The sequence below is a fragment of the Lepisma saccharinum genome, chromosome 6 (assembly GCF_977018435.1).
Source record: "Lepisma saccharinum chromosome 6, izLepSacc3.1, whole genome shotgun sequence".
NCBI classification, from domain to species: Eukaryota; Metazoa; Arthropoda; class Insecta; order Zygentoma; family Lepismatidae; genus Lepisma; species Lepisma saccharinum.
This window is the reverse complement of record NC_139234.1, coordinates 60,503,717-60,523,442: the sequence shown is the minus strand read 5'-3', so window position 1 is coordinate 60,523,442 and position 19,726 is coordinate 60,503,717. Positions and strand designations below refer to the sequence as shown.

The 19,726-nt window shown below is 37.5% G+C and overlaps 1 protein-coding gene across 1 annotated transcript in view; it reads right to left on the bottom strand.

Annotated features, from left to right (window-relative positions):
- The window catches only part of LOC145988809 (hexokinase-2-like), a 68,121-nt gene that overhangs the window by 10,627 nt on the left and 37,768 nt on the right, over positions 1-19,726 (bottom strand). The window contains exons 3-9 of the mRNA XM_083124008.1: positions 18,379-18,597; positions 16,010-16,192; positions 13,424-13,560; positions 9,955-10,067; positions 5,527-5,682; positions 1,180-1,319; positions 400-533 (exon numbers count right to left, since the gene is read on the bottom strand). Coding sequence (XP_082980134.1) covers positions 400-533; positions 1,180-1,319; positions 5,527-5,682; positions 9,955-10,067; positions 13,424-13,560; positions 16,010-16,192; positions 18,379-18,597 — 1,082 coding nt within the window. The remainder of the gene's footprint in view (positions 1-399; positions 534-1,179; positions 1,320-5,526; positions 5,683-9,954; positions 10,068-13,423; positions 13,561-16,009; positions 16,193-18,378; positions 18,598-19,726) is intronic.

The following is a 19,726-nucleotide window of genomic DNA, read 5'->3' as shown; positions in this document are numbered from 1 at the left end:
GTACACAAAATGTATAAAGGGTAAAAAGATGATTGTAGCATATAATATATGTTGATATTTTTGTATTTATACGGCATACGCTTTTAGAAGGAACATGAGTTCAGCCAATATGCAGCCAGTGCTGTCGCGCTATTGCCAAACCAACTGCTAGCGGAAGGGAAACCGAATTCCCTGTGTCCCAATATTAAACTTTTTATATATAATGCATGCACGTGATATTTGAGTACAATGAAATATATAGTGAAGAATTCTACACAGGATTATGATATCACTGCAGCATATAATTGAATTGAAAGTGTGAACCAATATTCATGTTTATGTTCTTTATTTAGACACATATTTTTTTGTCTGTCATAATAGACAGTTCTGAACTAAATGCTTAAATAGAAAAGAACTCACCTTCTTTCCTGGAGCTAGTAGGGTAATGTACTTCTTCATCAAAGTTTTGAGTCTTGGATGGAATTTATAGAGAGAACCATCAACTGCTATTGTTGTCTCAGGCCTATTCATTCTATTGAGCAAGCACGCAGTACCTGTAAAATAAAATTATTACAATGGTAAATGATATGTATCTTATAATTACTAATGCTTCTCATTTTAGAAAAATTGCAGGTGTAGATAATTTCTTCAGACTTTGGCAAAAGTTATTTTATTTGCCTATTGATTTCATAGTGATCCACGTCACTATTCACAGAATTAAACAAAGACAGTGGACAGAGGTACCACATCTGGATTCCCCAGTTTGTACACAAGAGCAGAAGATTAGTAAACTGCACCAGTGCACCGAATAGCATGCTGCAAAACTATATAAAACAGCTCAGCTCAACAATAGTACAAATTTCTTAGGGGGTTGTGGCTTTTTTTAAGTCAAAAGTTCTGATTTTGCATGGAATAAAACACTGTTGAAGTGAGCCAACTAGTAGTTATTACAGCAGGCGAAATTTTTTTTGTGGTAAACATTATTTATTGATATATTAAATTTAAAAGTTTAATTGTCAAACAAGTCAAACTTTTGCAAAAAATGATTTTCTTATTAAACGGGTGTGATTTTTTTTTATCATTCTTACATCTCTGAAAGGTCACTTGAATATATCCACCACAAGAAAATATATATTTTCAATGTTTCAGAACCTACATAAGTACATTATACATAATTATACTACAAGCATTAATACTTACAAATTGAGACCAGGAGGGCAGCCCTGTTTGTTACAACTGAGCAAACATATTTCACGATTTCTATATCTTCAGCATCAAATGATAGGCTTAGATCATCTAGTATAAGTGCAATGTTGTCATGCTTGTTATCCATAGTGTCTCTGGAAATAAAACATGAAATATCACATTATATACTAACTTAAAAGTAACTATTATCCTGTTGTGACAATGAAAAACCCCTCTTATTCAAAATGGCAACAAAAAAATATATTTTGTACAAGTGTGATTTCTTAAATATTATACATTTACCACAATACGCCCAAAATATGACAACTATTTTGTGTTCAGCAGTGTCCCTTATGTCTCCACTGATACATCTATTGGTCACAATAACGTTTACAATAAATATGTTAAAAACCAGGATAAAGTCAATAGCAAGTGATTAGTTAAGAATACCCAGTTAGCACACAAGCTTGTGGCAAGCTTACAATAGCTTGTTCATAGCTTGTCAAAGCAAACTTGATATGGCAAGCTGGATGCAAGCTTCATGTGTGGTACTTAGCGTAAGTGGGTGAATTTTTTTTAAAAAATATAACAATCGACACACCCATTTAATGTAATAATAGAGATACTCATTAAATATAAACAATAGTGACAAAAATAAGTAAAACCGAAATACAGTAGAATAAAGTGCAATATGGATACAACATAATGGCAAGGCCAAAGCTGAAGTTTCCTGCAGATGGCAGTGCCAACAGGCCCGTAGCCAGGAATTCTTCGTAGGGGGCAAAGTAAATGCTAGAGGGGGCAAATTTTCAATATATTGTTTAATATATTATTTTATTGTGTCGCTTTCTCAGATATAGCATGGTACACAGGAGCACGTGCCCCCCCCCACACACACACACAAAGCAATACGTAACCAGAAAGGGATGATACCAGAAAGGGATGATATCATGAAATTCCAATGAACAACAAAAATATTAACATAAATAGGCTAATCGGGAATGCCTCTACTTGAAATTTAAATGTGCCACTACTGAAAATCAAATCTGAGGCATCTACATTACAGGTCGATAATGTTAACAGGCGATTAATACATACCAACAGTTTTGGGCCTCCCTCAGAACTGATTAAGGGAGCCCTTTATAAATCGTGCTTCGTATTTTTTCCCTACAGTTTCCAGTATGCCAGATATTTCTACATAAAGGAATCTAATGAGAATTCAATAACACTAATGTGTTGTGTTTTGCACGATAAATCAAATAAATTAAATAATAATGATTACATATTATCTACACTGCGATGAATGCTGTAAAAAATTGTAATACCTTTTTTGTACATTATTTACTTCAAAAGGGAGTCTGTTACATCACTAGAGACAATGTTGGCTTACTGGTTACGCTAACCATTTTGCAAAATATTGTGTGAATTGTTTTTTGTTTTATTTTTGAAACATTTCTTTGGCACCCAACAAAAAAATAGGAACCTCTTGATTGATCAGTTACTTCTTGGATTATGGTGTCATCAGTATGCAACTATGTTGCATAGAGGGAAGTTTTGTATTCTCTTCACATTACGAAACCAATTATAAAAGGGGCCTCCATCACCTCATTCGATCCTCGCAGTGAGTGGTCTCTGGGGCGCTTATCGCGCAGAAACATTCAAACCCCAAATATCAGGTTTTTCTTTTATGCTGATACGGATTCCTGCTAGTCAGAGAATAGCTAAAGTTAGGAGAATCCACTCCACAGCAGAAGGGTTGATAGAATGTTTTGTGGAATAATTAGGTTATAAATAAAAGATAAAGGTATAATAGTTCACCGTGCATATGCTGTAGTACTGTGCCATGAAGACACATTTAGGGAATATGGGATAGAACCCCACACATACCGATCTCGGCCTAATTGAAGGTGATGTGATCAGCACCACGTTGTGACACGTTGAGGAAAATTGAACATCTTGCTACATCAACAGCATCTAAACAGTTGATGAGACCTGGCTTTACTATTATGACATGCCCACTAAAGTCCAGAAAAAAAAGACTGGCTCTTCAAAGATAAAAACACGCCCGCGTCTGTGCGAAAATCATGATCCGTAAAGAAGAGAATGGTGACTGCCTTCTTTACCATAAGGTGAGTTGTGGTGCGGGTCATGCTGGAAACCCAGAAGACAGTCACCGCGAACCTACACCAAGGAGTACCTACCCAGAGTAGTTCAAACTCTCTCGTGGTCAGACACGTAGTTTCTCCACCAAGACAATGCTCCTGCCCACCGCTCCAAAGTTTGCGCTGAGTATTTGCCACATACTGTGCTGAAGGTGCTCGAGCATCCTCCCTATGGTTCAAACATCGCTCCATGTGATTTTGCACTGTTCCCTCGAGCCAATAACAGGTTAAAGGAGTAGGTTTCCAACAGAGAGGACCTTCTAAGGGTGTGGGATGACGAGTGTGCCCAGCTCCCTGAGGAAACTAGTTGGTTCGACGACTGGTTTCGAAGGATGAAGAAGTGTATAGTGTGTTGCGGAAAGTATTTCGAAAGTGTCAGAATTAAAGGTGTACTGCAAAACTTTTAGTTCCTTTTCTATTTACACTCCAAAAGATGCCTAGTGTAACTCTTGTCACATCACAATTTTTATTGCTTTCTAACAGAAATAATAAATATGAAACACTATCACATTTTCGTCATGTTTGATAATTGACCCAGTAAGCTGTCCTAAATGTTTTGCTAGCCGACCTGGTAGTGGGGTGGTTACACAACACACTACGTGTGTGAACACCAGCCTGAGCATGGGTGTTACTTGTGAGTGTCCCTTCATCAATTTCATATCATCATTCATTCTCATTGTCACAATTAACTAGAAGTGGCAGAAAGCAATGTTAAGTAACAAAAATCAAATATTTACTCTCTTCCACATGCATCACTGACACTAGTACCAACAGGTAGACGTGGGAAACCAAAAATTGAGCAGTTCATATTCCATACAAATACATTCAAGAAAACATATCCAAACACATTACGCACCTTTAATAATACAAGACCACTCAGAATGTCCAGATACTGAAAATCTTGAAATCATTTTCCGAATTTTCCAATTCTGGTATGACATTATGGAATCCAACACACCTTCCTTAATAAATCACCAAATCCATAAGTGTATTTGTTATGTTTCTAGAGCAATATAGGATATCATTGTAAAGAATAATGAGAATTCCAGGTAGGAATGTGTTCTATATTTTTCACAGGGAAGGGGGGGTAAAGCATGGTCTCAGGGGGCAGTTGCCCCCCTGCCCCCTCTAGCTATGGGCCTGAGTGCCAAACAAATGTAAAACAAACATAAGTTACAGTGACATACACCGAGTCTAGCAGTGATTGATCAATGATCTTACACGTCTAATTATTTTTAAATTGCAATATTTATTGTCTTTTCGAAGCCACTGTTCATATGCAACACTTCTTCTCACCCATAAGTATGATCACCAGGCAGGCTGGAAGGAGCTACTTCAGCAGTCTTTTCAATGGCCAGACGTGTTTTAGGTAGAGGCTGCTGCAGAAATGGAAGGTAAGATTTCTGTGTTTACTCCTCTGCACACATGAATACAGATAAATGAAATTTACGTTTCGTGCTAAATTATCACTTCCATGAAATAGTTAAATTCTTCCGTTGTATTGAAACAACACACATCTATGCATTTGTGTATCTGGGAGGGATATGTGATGCTTTAAGGCCATAATCGGTTGCTACTCCAAGTGCCAGGTCAATGCATATCACTGGCATCTGTAACACAAATAAGAATATGTTTGATTGTAATTAGTGATAAATTGTGTTTTAACAACCTTCAAAAGATGTATGAACATTAAAGATATGAGGAAAAGAAGAGAATGTACTGTGGTGAATAAAAATTAATCTCCCAGTGAATTTTTCATTCCAGACTACATAATCAGGAGCTCAGTGCGGTCAAGAAAAAATTGTGACATTATAAAAAACATTGGTGTTTAACTGTTGAAAAATCCCAAATTACTTTTTGTTTTGCTGTTACGAACATGTGCAATGTGCATTATAACCATGTTTATGCTATCAATAGAGAGAAATCAGTTTAGCTTGAAGATGCGTGTTACAATGTGGCTTATTTTGAGCATTCTGTAAACTTATAGCTAATGCATGCTTGCCTTGGCAAACGTTACCGGAATTGGAAGTTGCAGCTAGATAGCTTCCAGCATGTTAGAATAAGTTATTTTGAATGTAAAATGCTTCCCATTTGTTCACTAGTTCTGGGTTTCAAAAGAGTGAAGCGTAAATCCTAAATGCTGTATTCTAAACAATTTAATATTACAACAAGGAAATTACACAAATCTAATCTTACTCACTGCTCAACAATAGAAACATTTTTCGTGGAAAAGGATCCATGTGTTAGAAGAGCATCTGAAACTTCGCCATCAAAGAGGAGACCATCTTGAGCTAGTTTCACTAAAATTACCCTCACTATTTCTCCCATGTACTTTCCGCTAATGTACTTTTCAAACCTGAAATGGAAAAGGTTGTATTAGATATTTTTAAAATTTAAATTAGTTGCACACACAGAGAACTCAAACTGCACAGCTTCATTTGACTTCAAAACGATATTATCTGTCTAAGGTTTCCGTCCCAGGATAGTTCACAATTACCGACTGAATATGTTTATTCTCGTTAGCAATATAACAGCACTCCTACTTACATTCAGTTAGACGAGAGGTGATTAGGAGCAAGGGGATGAGCCCACTAATGAGGCAGGTACTACTTATGAGTGGTCCATGGATCAAACCTCTGTGCTGAAACTGTCGATTGGCACTGTTCCTGCTGGCTGGCCTGAGGTATGTCATTTCCAGATAGGACCTATGGCTTCTGGCAGCCCTGTAGTGACTCTCCATGGCTGGCAGCAGTTGCACTCCTATGAACTCGACATAGACCTCATGACTATTTGAAATCCCCTGGCACACACTCAGTATTCTGCCCCGATGCAATATTTAGACCTTTTACAGTGTTCTCGGGAGTTGAGCAATGTTGATTTTATTTGATTTGCTGTACTTTACTTCACTTTTCTGCCACACTTGGCTAATTGCGAAGATTGGGATGACTGATGATATGATGAAATTGATGAATGGACATTCATAAACATCCATGCCCAGGCCAGGATTCAAACCCGGGACACCTGGCATCTTAGTGCGATATGCAAACCACTCCACCATGGGGGCCAGCTTGAGCAATGTTGAGGGTAGGTTTCTGGGTATGACCAGAAATGAAAGATTCCTGAAAACACTTGCTCGCTGGTGGCTATTTAAAGATTCTACATAAAACTATTGCTCCAGAAAAACTACCTTTTAATTTGGCACTTACGAGTGGAATATTAGAATACAGAATGATAGGAAGGAGTAATACAGTGTATTTCTGGTAAAGAGGCATAGCTGATCCTAGAGAGAGACACCTTGTGTGTCAGGGTCCTGCACACCAGATATTAGTTTATGATGAGATCATGGAACATGACTGCTTCAGAATGAGAAAATCTGATTTTTCCACATCATGATCCTGTTACAGATGCACTCATCTGCTTCAGCACAAAAGCAAGAGCTCTGGCACAAACATTGTAGGGCAGAAAACATAATTCATGGAGGTCATTGGTCTTAACAAGGGTACAGTGAGCTTTGACACTGGTGGCAACTGGTTTGCCAACATAGTTAGTTTTCACTGACAGTCCCACTGTCATCTGGTCTTTTGGTGAAAATGCAACAAAGTTATGCCTCTTGCTGTATATAGTTTACAGAAGTTCACTTTGAACAGTACACTTTTATTAATGAATTTTGTATATTTTACTTCACTTTGCCACTTGTGGCAAATTGCAGAGATGAAGATGAATGATGATATGAAATTGATGAAGGATCACTCACACCCAGGGATTTCAATCTGGGACCCCTGGCTTCATAGCACCACTCCACTATAGAGGTCGGTATTGAAATTGTTAACTTGCTTCAATTGATGTTCATGTAAGTTAACTTGAAAACACACAAGTTAACAAGTGCACTTTTTCCAATATGCTTTCAGGGTAGCCAGTTTCTCCAAATGATTACAAGATTTGCTGTACAAGTGTTTTATATATTGAAATTCAGTTGACATATTTTTCATTTTTATGCATTACAATTCTTCTAGTTTTATTTATTGCCATGAAGCACAGAAATACACAATTTAGATCATTGATTCAGTAGCAAATATTCAACGTTTACAAAAGTTTGGAATTGTATTGTACAGTGGAATCTATGAGTATAACCATGCAAAATGTCCATCACCATGTTCGTGGACTTTATTTGATCCAATAAGAATTAAAAGAAAACTCAAAACAAGCTGTTGACAACTTCTGCACCAGCATACATAAAATCCATTGCTTAAAAACACACATGTAAGAGAAAAATTAATGAAACTAGTCATGGACAATTTGCCAAGCAATACTAGTGGATCCCACTGCACAAGTAGCTTACATTAATTGTGAGAGACAGGATATCTATTGATATTTGCTTATAGGTCCCATGCACATTTACCCCAGTATACCTACCTAGGACTGGCTATGTAGTAAGCATAATATCTAAACAAACCTAAAAATTATGTGCTGTTAAAATAGTTTATGAACTATATCAAACTGTATTAACGATGAGGGGTACAGTTCCCTTCATGAAGCACAAGTCAAACAAGGGGGAGATCTAAACAGTCTGAAAATATTACTTCTTAAGTACTCTACAAACATTACTTAATACAACTGCACAAAGCTCATGAATGCAAATTAGGTTTGAAGAACTGGCTTATACAAAAATACATTGCTCCAACTATTGAGAAGGATAGGTTAAAAAGGGGGGGGGATTTTCATTTTCCATAAGAAATACATGGGGAGTCTAAGCACATTTATTAATGATATCTTTAATAAGCTTTATCTAGCATTAACAATTGATACTCTGGAACTAAATACAAGATTAATTTACATCTTCAACATGAGAAATCCATAACCTATATATTTTTTTGATATTCGCAAATATTTTGACATAATTTAAATGTTCACCACATGCGAAAGTGGCTTCCGCATGGCTTCCGCAAAGGGAAATCAACTGAATCTGCTGTGTTTCAATATTAGGAATATATAAGAGAAACATTAGACAAAACGGGACAATGCACGGGACTCTTTCTAGATTTAACAGAAGCCTTCGACCTAGTACCCCATGAAAAACTATTACAAAAATAAAACATTATGGCATAAGAGGCATCATACATGATTGGCTCACATCCTATCTTAGCAATCGTATGCAAATAGTCGAGATTATCCACAGAAAGGATGACTGTGTGCAATCTAGCTGTCTCAAAACTCTGCACAATATCAAGTGGAGTTCCACAAGGATCTATTATTGGACCATTACTCTTCTTAATATATATTAATGATTTGCCAATAAATTTAAATTCAGCAAAAAACTCTTTATGCAGAGGATACAAGTGTAGCCATCACCGGTGGTAAGGAACAAACCCTTAACTCTAATATCAAACATGTAACAATCAAACTCGGCAAATGGTTTTCTGACAATAATTTAGTATTAAACAGCAGCGAAACTGTTGCTGTCAATTTCCATCACACAAGGAATCAAATGATAAATGAACCAAATGTTACATTAGGTAACATGACAGTAAATCACATTAAAACAGTCAAATTCCTGGAGTATGGATTCACGAAAGCTTAAAATGGAACCTACACATAGATCACCTTTCCGCAAAACTAGGCAAAATTATATTTGCCATTAATACACTGAAATCAATATCAAACTTAGAAACATTAAAAATACTATATTACACCATGTTTCAATCTTTATTAACATACGGTATAATCTTCTGGGGAAATTCAACTAATAGTAATAAAATTTTTGTGCTGCAAAAGAAAATTGTCAGAATAATAGCAGGAGCTAAGAGAAATACACCCTGCAGAAGACTGTTTAAAACCTTAGGCATATTACCCTCACCATGCTTGTATATACTTCATCTACTGATGTACGTAAAAACTGACAGACGTTTCCTTCAAATGTAACAACTCCTCGCATAAATATTATACAAAGAATGGCAGCAACCTCACGATACCATCACACAACACCACATTTGAGAAATGACCGAAATACATGGCTGTTCACTGTTTCAATAAACTTCCAAGTGACATAGAAATAATACAATCAGCTACCTCATATAAAAAAAACAAACATGTAGATCATTGTTTTTATTGTTAAAGAGTACCTGACAATAAATTGCAAATTGTCACATCCTAAATTAACTCCTAGGACATGTATATGTATGTATTGATTTTATCTATTATATGTATGTAAATTAATGTAAACCTTGCAACTAACATTAGCAAGAACAAGGAGAATCAATTATAATGTAATCAATGTTTTTTACATGTTATGTATAATATCTTCATACTTGTACCCATTTGAAAATAATTATTAACTGTAATGTGCTGACATGTTCCATACCATGTGTGGAAAACAACCACTGTACAATGGTCAAAGGAATGAAATAAATCATTCATATCATATCTCATTATTTTAAGTAACATGCAGTAGCATACATTTTATCATCAACCAGCTGGAATTTTCAAAAGGAAAAACCAATGCAATATTTATTCTATAGCAATCATAATCAAAAGATTTAGTGTAATGGAACTATTTAGAGTTAGACTAAAGTGCAATAACATTTAAATATAAAGACATTTCATAGGAACTACTGAAGGGTTAAGTACTTACGTGAAAGAATTAACTAATAAGGACTTATTGTCAACTTCCCTATCAAAATCAGTCTTCACAAAATCCAGTATACCATTATCACCAAAAGCTCCCCATTCAACATCGATTATCACCTATTCAGAAATATACAGAAAAAGAGAAATAAGATTACGTTTATCTAAGGGTCATTCAGTCAATTTCTTGTAGCATTTATTACCATGGTATAGTGTCAAAGTCTAGGGTGACCAACAGATCCTATTGCAGTACCTATCGTTGACAGAATTTCTACACACAGTAAAACAAAAATTTAGGTAAAGCCATGGCTAGTTCAGTTGGTAGAGCAATAACACGATATGCGAGACCCATGTTATCAGAGTCCTAGTCAAACTAGCATTTTTCACCTGAATTTCTACTCTAATACATAAAAGTATATTGTTAGAAAAACAGATGCCATGTTGCATAGTCAAAGGCCCCAATAACAATCACATACAGAGTTCTGGCTTGCCATTCAATACTACAACAATTTTAAAGACTTTCTTCATGATCTTAATATGTAAAGATAGAAAAATGTACAAACTATTTGTTTCCGGTATATGTGCAATTTTGTATGAAAATTACAATAAAGTTTTAAATATTGTTGAGTTGTTATTTTTTAGCCCACTTTATGCACAGTTAGGTTAATTGGGGCTGAACCTACAGTTTAAAGTGGTATCCGAACCACTTTGGTCTCCACCAGTACTGAAACTGAGACCCCTTGGTTACATGACATTTTGCCTTTAGTACAATATTAAGACCTACAGTATATACTATTATGCTACTGTAACTAAAACAAAGAAAAATAGCCAAATTATACACTGTAAAAGGAAGCAATGACCAAGAAAAATTTAAATTTCACAACTAATTTGTATAAGAGGATAGCTAAACAAAGGGAAAAATCATTACTGTAAATACAAATTGACATGTTCGATATCACTGAATGTAAATGCAAACAATGTGATTCATGGACGAAATAAATAAATCAATCATTTGTGACTGTTTTTTAAAAAAGATAGTTTAGATTGTACTTAGGTAACAGTAGTTTTCTAGTGGAAAATTTGAACTGGACCTACAACTGAAACAGGTTTATCCCACCAGGAAACAGCACAAAATATGCTTATAATTTTCTTTCATTACTACTACTAAAACCTTTCCTGCATGTTGCAACAAGCAATGGAAGTTGGGTGTGGAGAAACCTCTGACATCTGCATACATGATGTGATCAGTGCTATCATCTGGCCAGGAGATGCTGCCATGTCATTAGGCACAAATACATACAGCTGAAGGGCAAATATTGAGAAGGTGGACCTACCTACCTTGCGAGTTTTAAAGAGATCTGATTGTGTTGAGAAAATAAATTGTAAATAACTCATGGTTCAACAGCCCTCGAGGGCCAGGGCATACATACAGACTCCTGGACCTCACTCCCACAGGTCTGAGTTAGGGATGGCCAAATGGATCCGGATCCGAAAAATCCAGATCCGAGAGTTTCGTATCTCAATCCCATTATAATATTACCACACCTTAAAAGGTATTATGATCTTCGATTACAAAGAAATTTTTCATTAGTTGGTCCTACAAGAATTTTTTTCAAGTGTTTTTCCTAAAATACTTTGCTACGCATCGGCTAACACACTCATGCACAAAAATAATCTTACTTGTTTAACATAAAATGCCAGAGGTGATTTTGTAAATGCCATTGAAACGAATATGTATTCATTCGAATGTATTGGAAATGAAAACACACATAAATGTGAGACATCCATTCCAGGATGAAACCTTTAACACATATAACAAGATAGAAATGTTATACAAAAATTATACAATTGTTCTACAGTTACAGTTTTACAAATTAAAATAAAACATTATAATATATGCAGTGTTATATAATTACAAAGACTAACAAGGGAGGTTATCTAAGTGTCCCCCTCTGATTTCCATGAAACTTAGCAGGCGTATAGTGGGGCCCAAAGGAAGAAATAAGTGTTTTTCTGTTTCAGCTAAAAAACTGTTTTAGGGGGCAAAACCCCCTCAAATATCAAGATGAGGACAAATTGAAGTGAGGATCTGACCCCTGTGTCCCTCCGATTTCCATGAAACTTGGCAGTCAGATCACCACTTCAATTTCTCCTCATCTTGACATTTGAGGGGGGGGGGGGCTCTATACACCTGCCAAGTTTCATGGAAATCTGAGGGGGAGACTTAGACCTCCCTTGTAAGTATTAATTAATTACAAATCGCACACGCGCGCACACACACTATATGTATATGTGTATGTATGTATATTATATATATATATGTATATTAGCAGGTAACAACATGTTATAAACACATTCTTACTTTCCAAAGAAGCGCATGTGGGATGGCAAAACTGAGCCGGATCCTGATCCGAAAAATTTTAGGATCCGGAACCAACCGGATCTGGATTTCAGATCCGCTAGGATCTGGATCTCTCTATCCCTAGTCTGAGTAGAGGTGAGTGATCTTAGCCAGTTATGGGGTGATGTTTGGTCAGCATGACTAAACCCCAGTTGAATTCAACATCACACACGTTTTGTAAAATTTCTGTTGCACAAACAATCTGCAGTCAATCACATTAACATTAAAACAAAACCTGCAGTGTAGTTGTCTGACCTGCACTGCCATTTATTACAGCAGTTCTCAAACTTTTCAAAATGCGGAGGCCTTTTTACCCAAAGACGAGGCCACAAAGCCCCAACATTTTTTTTCTATGCCAATCAGAGCAAAACAATATTTTTACAGCTAATGAGAATTCGGGAATTACGTTTCTGAGAAGTATTTGTTTTAGCTAACACAATGCACACTTTTAAGGTTTTTGATCTAGGGTTCCAGGTATCTAGTAAGAATAAATTATTTCATAATATGGTATCAAAGAAAATGCTCGTATCACTGCATGGTAAGTAAGGAAAGTGTTGATTACTGGCCTCAATGTGATGAATGTGCTTGTTTCTTCTCTTTACAAAGTTCGTTCACATCCGGCTCAACACAACTACAATTAAATATGTATGGACAAGAGAGAAAGCCACAGTTGGCAACTGAAGCTAAATGAACAGAGAGTAAGCAACTGGGGTAAATGATGTGGTGCAATCATGTGTTTTAAATGCCAATTGCCAACAATCTAGCATCAACGGCATCAGGGAAATGCCACTTTGCGGCAGTTTTATTATTTCAGAATTGGGATCATTGCACTTAAACGCCTTTTGCGACCTCGCATTTTCAGCAGCGATATGACAGGTTGTGGCTAACTTAAGTTGCAGTAGGACTTGTGATGCTCTAAACTAGTCGCTATGAAAGTGACGAGGGATGATTTATCACTGAAACCATTGCAGAGCTCCAGGGCTCTGTGGAGCACACAGAATCGCTGACCTATTATAAATATTTATAATATAGACAGTCCAGTAATGGATATAGAACTTTTCTTTAAACTTTTTACCTCTTTTTCTCCATGCCTTTCTCCTTCCCAGGAATGGATATTTTCAGCCTTTTCAAAATAGCAAGCATTGCTTCCTGTACCTAAAATAAGACCTATTGCAGTGTTTGGGTCCAAGCATGCACCTTGGACTAAAGTTCCTGAAAAGATAACATTAAATATTTAAATAGCTGTCAGTCTGCACATGAAGGAAGAACATCTGGAAACCTCTATACATATCAAACCTACCAACCATATGCAATACCTACACTTCTCCAGCTCCTATCCGTTCCACACCAAGAAAGCCATCCCATTCTCCCTGGCCCTCAGAGGTCAACACCTCAACACCTCGCCCACCTCCCAACAGAACTATAACCTCTGCCTACACCAAATCTTGACTGACCGTGAATATCCTTCCACCCTGGTTACCAAACAAATATCCCGAGCTGCTTCATACACTCCCACCAATCCCCCCTGCACTTGTCACCCAATATCACCCGCACCTCAAAATCAGACACACACTACATTCCCTCCTTCCCATCCTGTACAGTGATCCTGACACCAGAAATATCTTCCCCGACAAGCCCAGTGGAGTTTTCAAACGCCCTCCCAATCTCCAAAACAACCTGGTATCCTGGTCCACCACAATCCACCTACTCACAATCAACTCGCACCCACCCAAGGTGCAAAACTTGCCCCATATTTGTCACTTCCCGCACCCTCCAGATTCATACTGCCACCGGCAAATTCCCCCTCTATCCCAAAGGAACCTGCTACAGCTCTAATCTAATTTATATCCTCACCTGCAACATCTGTGGGAGCTTCTACCTGGGGGAAACATCCACAGCCCTGAACCTCTGCATCAATTCCTCCACCCAAAACCTGGTCTTGGCTGTTGCCATTCACACCAATCACCACAATATTCCTTTCAATGACTGCTTCCAGGTAGTGATCATCCACTCCTTGCCCCAATCCACCAACACCTCAGTACGTAGAAGATGGGAGAGGGCCTACATATCAGTATCATGAGTGCAACCACACCCCCAGGCCTGAACAAGGCCACCCAGTATTGTCCCCCACCAAAACCAACCCCTCACCTTCAGCAACACACTTAACTTCTCCTACACCTTTCACCACTCCAAGTTTTCGACAGCCTGGCAAGGGAACATGATTTTTTCGTGTGTGAAACTGTCTACTTTTTGTAGCAAGACTAGGCTTTCCTGGCAACGAATGATGAATAAATTCTCTCGGGCTATCGACCAGGTGAGTTGTGGAAAATATTCCAAGCTTTTGAGAGCTAACGTCACACATCTTCAGGGTTGAAGTGCAGTTCTGAGCATCAACCCGGTGTATATATACGTGTGTGGAGGGGGGCGGTGAAGGGGGCCTGTCTGCTGTGTGCATGTTTCTGGTTAACTAACGATAACCAAGCTGGGTCTAGTTCGAGCCCCATGTTACGATTAAGATTATCTTTTTCTTCGTGAATGGCTATTGCTTCCTTGATGACGTTTGAAGTTTTGGCTATGATTTCTGTATTGCTGAAATCTGGTCTATGTCCCTCGTTGATTGAATGTTCTGCTAGACCCAACTTTTCAGGATGGAAATACTTTATGTCTACTTTTTCTTTCTGGACCTGGCAACCCTGCAGGTCACGCTATCACACTGTTGATGTCGCTCACTACATGAACCATTTTTCTACTCTTGATGTGACAAATAGTCACGAAAATTTGAAGTTTTTCTGCATCTGGTGAGTGTTTCCTCTCTCCTCAATATATATATATTGCTATGTATGTGTGTGTGTGTGTGTGTGCATGTATTGAAAACCATAATCATTAACAGCATAAAGAAGTTTGTAAAGGTTAATAGGTTCAAGGTAGCTAAATTACGACCATTTCCTTTCAGAAAACTACAGATCTATTGACATATGTGAGTTTTTAACATCTGTATATGATGAATAAAAGGGTCACAGTCTCAAGTCCAACATTCAACTGACAAGAGCAGCTGATGTGGATGTCAGGAGGAAGAAACAAAAGTAAAATAACTCTTATACAGTGTACAGGATAACATCAGTTTTTCAGCACTTCAACATAACAATCCTTTACAACCAGCAGTAAGATATGAAGCAATTTCCAAGCTTAACCCATGTTCCCGATCATATATCAATTATCTCACATCAAATCTTCTGACCTAAGTGTAAATTCATGAGACAATTGTTAAGGTAAAATACATTGATATTTGATGTAAGATGGATTATGAAGTTATAAACTTATCCTCTACATTGATTAACTAATTTTTTCTTAGTAGTAACACAAAGTTTACACCTTTTTCCAAGATATCTTAAAGGACAAGTCTCAAAGAGAAGTACAAACTAACAAATTGCGTAACATTTTATATGCTTCCTGTCACTTGCGATTGCAACTAAGGCTCCTATACAAAGAAAATAACTTCATTTTATCTAAAGTATTACAGGGATTTTGCTACAGATAATATTGATCTCGCTCCATAGTGAAATTTATGACAAAGAATAAAGTAACCAACTAAAACAAGCGTTCAAAAATTAAAAACATTTAACTGCTTTTGAGTCACTAATTCCTGTAGGTTATTTATTACCTGTAGTATCATTAAGAATAGCTACAACATCTACATCCAGATCTCCTCTTCGCGAAATTGCATCCTTGAGCATTTTCACAGTATCATTGCCGACAGTATATGAACAGTTGAAGGTCTTTGTCCATGCCACCAGAATTCCCACATTCAATGCTCTTTGTGTCAGTGGAAAAGAGAATGTAAAACCTGAAAGATAAATGCAGAACTTGCTAAAAGTACCACTTGGTGCCAGGGCCGGATTAAGGTGGGTGCTATTGATGCATTAGGCCCATTCCTGAAATAGGCCCAGATGAAAACAGACTAGAATTTTCCGGAAGCTGAACAGTTTTCTTTTGCTATATTAACCTGAAAATAAATCTTAGAATTAAATTTGGAGCCCCAATTTTGGACGCATAGACACAGCGTTACTTATTATACAGTTACTATAATTCTTTGCACTGTGATGTAACTATAACGTCATTGTGTTTATTCTTCACCGAAGATTTCAAGTTAATGATATCAATTTTACATTAAACAGTTTACATAGTAATTTAGCTGCGTTTTTTGCAATATCTTTGCGATTGTTGCGACTTTATTATTGTTCGGTAAGTGCGACGTAGTAAATTTTTTTCACCTTGAAAGTTAACCCATAGCGCGACAGCCCGTGAGAGCCTTGGCTTACCTACCGACTGCTGGTCTCCCTCCCACACTGTTCCTCCGTCACCTGTTATAGCGTGGAGATCTTAGACCAGTATTGGGGTGACGGGTGGTCAGCCCGTCGAACCCCCAGCCGTTGTAGGTCTTCTTGACCGGGTTACCGCTCACTCATTCGGAGCTCCCCAATTTCCTCACGATGGTGGGTTGCCACCGGCCCTATACGTAGGCCGAATAAATTCCGACCAGAGCCGGATTCGAACCTACGCCGTCCCGCAGCGAACGATCTCAAGACGAGTGAACGCCTTAACCCGCTCGACTACGGAGGAGGACACCTTGAAAGTTAGTTGTACAGAAAAAATCGTCTGTATGCAGCATCAGGCCCAATTTAGTCTTAATCCGGCCCTGCTTGGTGCATGTAGAAAACACCCATGTAAAGAGAAACAGTCACCTACTTAGGGTTAATATACAACCCCTTCTCTTCAGGACATTTTAGCAGGAGTGCCCACAGGGTGCCATCGAAATTTTTGAGGGGATTTTTTCCCTTCAAATATAAAATTCGACATTTATATATTTTTCCAAAATATATGTAAAAATTTTACACCTTAAATGCACCATATTTAATCCATTAGATGAAGAAAAAGTGTTTAAGGGTGTTATCAAAGGTGGGGGTGGGAGAAATATCCACCTCCAAAATATTACACATGAGTTCTGGGGGGGATTCTGAATTAAACGTTGGGGGGGACAGTATCCAACTCTAGGTCTTAGATTATAGCGTGTATTTTAGTTAGAGGGGGATTGAGCATTAAATTGAGGGGGCGTATCCAATTCTTGGGTATTTCTATTGTCTTAGACTGTTACGAAATTCTAGTGTGGAGACTGAGAATTAATCTTTTGGAGGAAGCAATATCCACCCTTGAATATCAACAGTAAGTCTTAAGATTGCCTTGAAAATTATGCTGGTAGGATTGAGAATCCTAAGAAAGTATTGACACCCCATTAAATTAATATTCTTGAAATCCTGAAAAAAGATGGATATAAAAATTTTCTTGCTCGCAATGATGTCTTGCAAGAATGCGTGTTTCTTTGGCGCTTTGCTGAGGTGAATGTGGAGTTTTATACTATACGTGCATTAGAAGACATAAGCGATATTCTCGATATGCATTATTAACATCACTTAATGCATAGAGTTGGTATACTGCTTAATTTAAAACTGGTGCATCATTTGGAACAAAAATGTATCGAATCCACATTTCTAACTTCACGTCACAGAAAAATTTCGCTTCAACAAGTTAAATTTGCACTGAAGATAAAATCCATGTAATTATTGTTATGCGTTACTAAATAATTATATTTACCCAAAGAAAATTGGGAAGGGGGGGGGGGAAGGTGAGTTCTTTCAAAGAGGAACCATATTATATTATCTTCCTCAGCTTTACGTACTTTGTGGGGATTACTATATGGTTTGAGTGTGCGAAAAATATACTTTGGGGGAAACGCATGGCATGATTTTGGGGGGGATTGTGCCATTGGCCTTGGGGGGATGGGCACCCCTGCATTTTAGTACCATGTCTAGTGTCCAGAAGGGATTTTTAAAAAAATCAAATATCCTACATTAAAATTTTATTTTGACCAAAACTAAAATTGAGAAAAATTACTTGTGAGAAATATGCCTTAAAAACTATTATTTCTAGATTAATAAATAAGGAAACTAAGGTAAAGAAGCAAAATCGTCTTACCTAGAGGAATTCTTACTCCATCAAGACCTTTGTCATGGACAAAGTCATGAATGCACTGTGCCAGAAAATCAAAGAGGTGTACTCCGTGCCCCAGCCTCACATGCTCAGGAACATGGTAATGTTTCACCTCCTCCTTTATCACCTGCCCTGCTTCCAGCTCCAGTAGGAGAACTCGAGAATTGGTTCCTCCAAGGTCGAGGGCCAAAAACTGACCCTCCTCTGCAATGGAAAATCAGACATCAATAAAATTGGTTTTTAATGACCAAAAAGCAGTCCAATGTTAATTTATATACAGGATGGTCCAAAATTATTGAGACCCCGCCCGAATAAAAGTTGGATGACATACTGTTTGGCAAAACCAACACTGTAGGTATGTGATAGGGGTGGGGGGAAAATGTTATAGGTCATATGACAATGATGGCAGTCATCTTGAATTAAACTTCAAAATTGACATGACTGACAACTCACTTGAATAGAAAATTCTCTCACTGTGTTGTGTTCCTTGCAAGTTAAATAATGACCAATAGTTCACAAATGTAGAACAGAACGAAGGAGAAAAAAAGGCAAGGAAATGAAAATAAAAATAGTAGAGAGAGAGAGAGAGAGAGAGAGAGAGAGAGAGAGAGAGAGACAACAGAAAAGGACAAAAGAGAACAGAAGAGAGACTCTGGGAAGAAAGATTCATTAAACGGTAGTGATTGCTACTACAACTGTTTCAAGCATTGTCATTGGCTGGTAGCTTTTTGGGGTAGTAATCTATGGTGGAGGCTAGTCGGGTTTGGTTCTCTTAAAAGACGAAAAATTGTCGTAGCAGCAATACCGACCTTATTAAACAAGGGGGAGTAAGGAAAATATAATTATGTGATAGATAGAACATAAGAGAAAGCTAACAGATGAAGATGAGAGAGAGAGAGAAAGAGAAAGAGAGAGAAAGAGAGAGAGAGAGAAAGAGAAAGAGAAAGAGAAAGAGAGAGAAAGAGAGAGAGAGAGAAAGAGAAAGAGAGAGAAAGAGAAAGAGACAGAGAGAGAGAAAGAGAAAGAAAGAGACAGAGAGAGAGAAAGAGAAAGAGAGAGAAAGAAAGAGAAAGAGAGAGAGAGAGAAAGAGAAAGAGAAAGAAAGAGACAGAGAGAGAGAAAGAGAAAGAGAAAGAGAGAGAAAGAAAGAGAAAGAGAGAGAAAGAGAAAGAGAAAGAGAGAAAGAAAGAGAAAGAGAAAGAGAGAGAAAAAGAGACAGAGAGAGAGAGAGAAAGAGAAAGAGAAAGAAAGAGAGAGAAAGAGAAAGAGAAAGAGAGAAAGAAAGAGAAAGAGAAAGAGAGAGAAAAAGAGACAGAGAGAGACAGAGACAGAG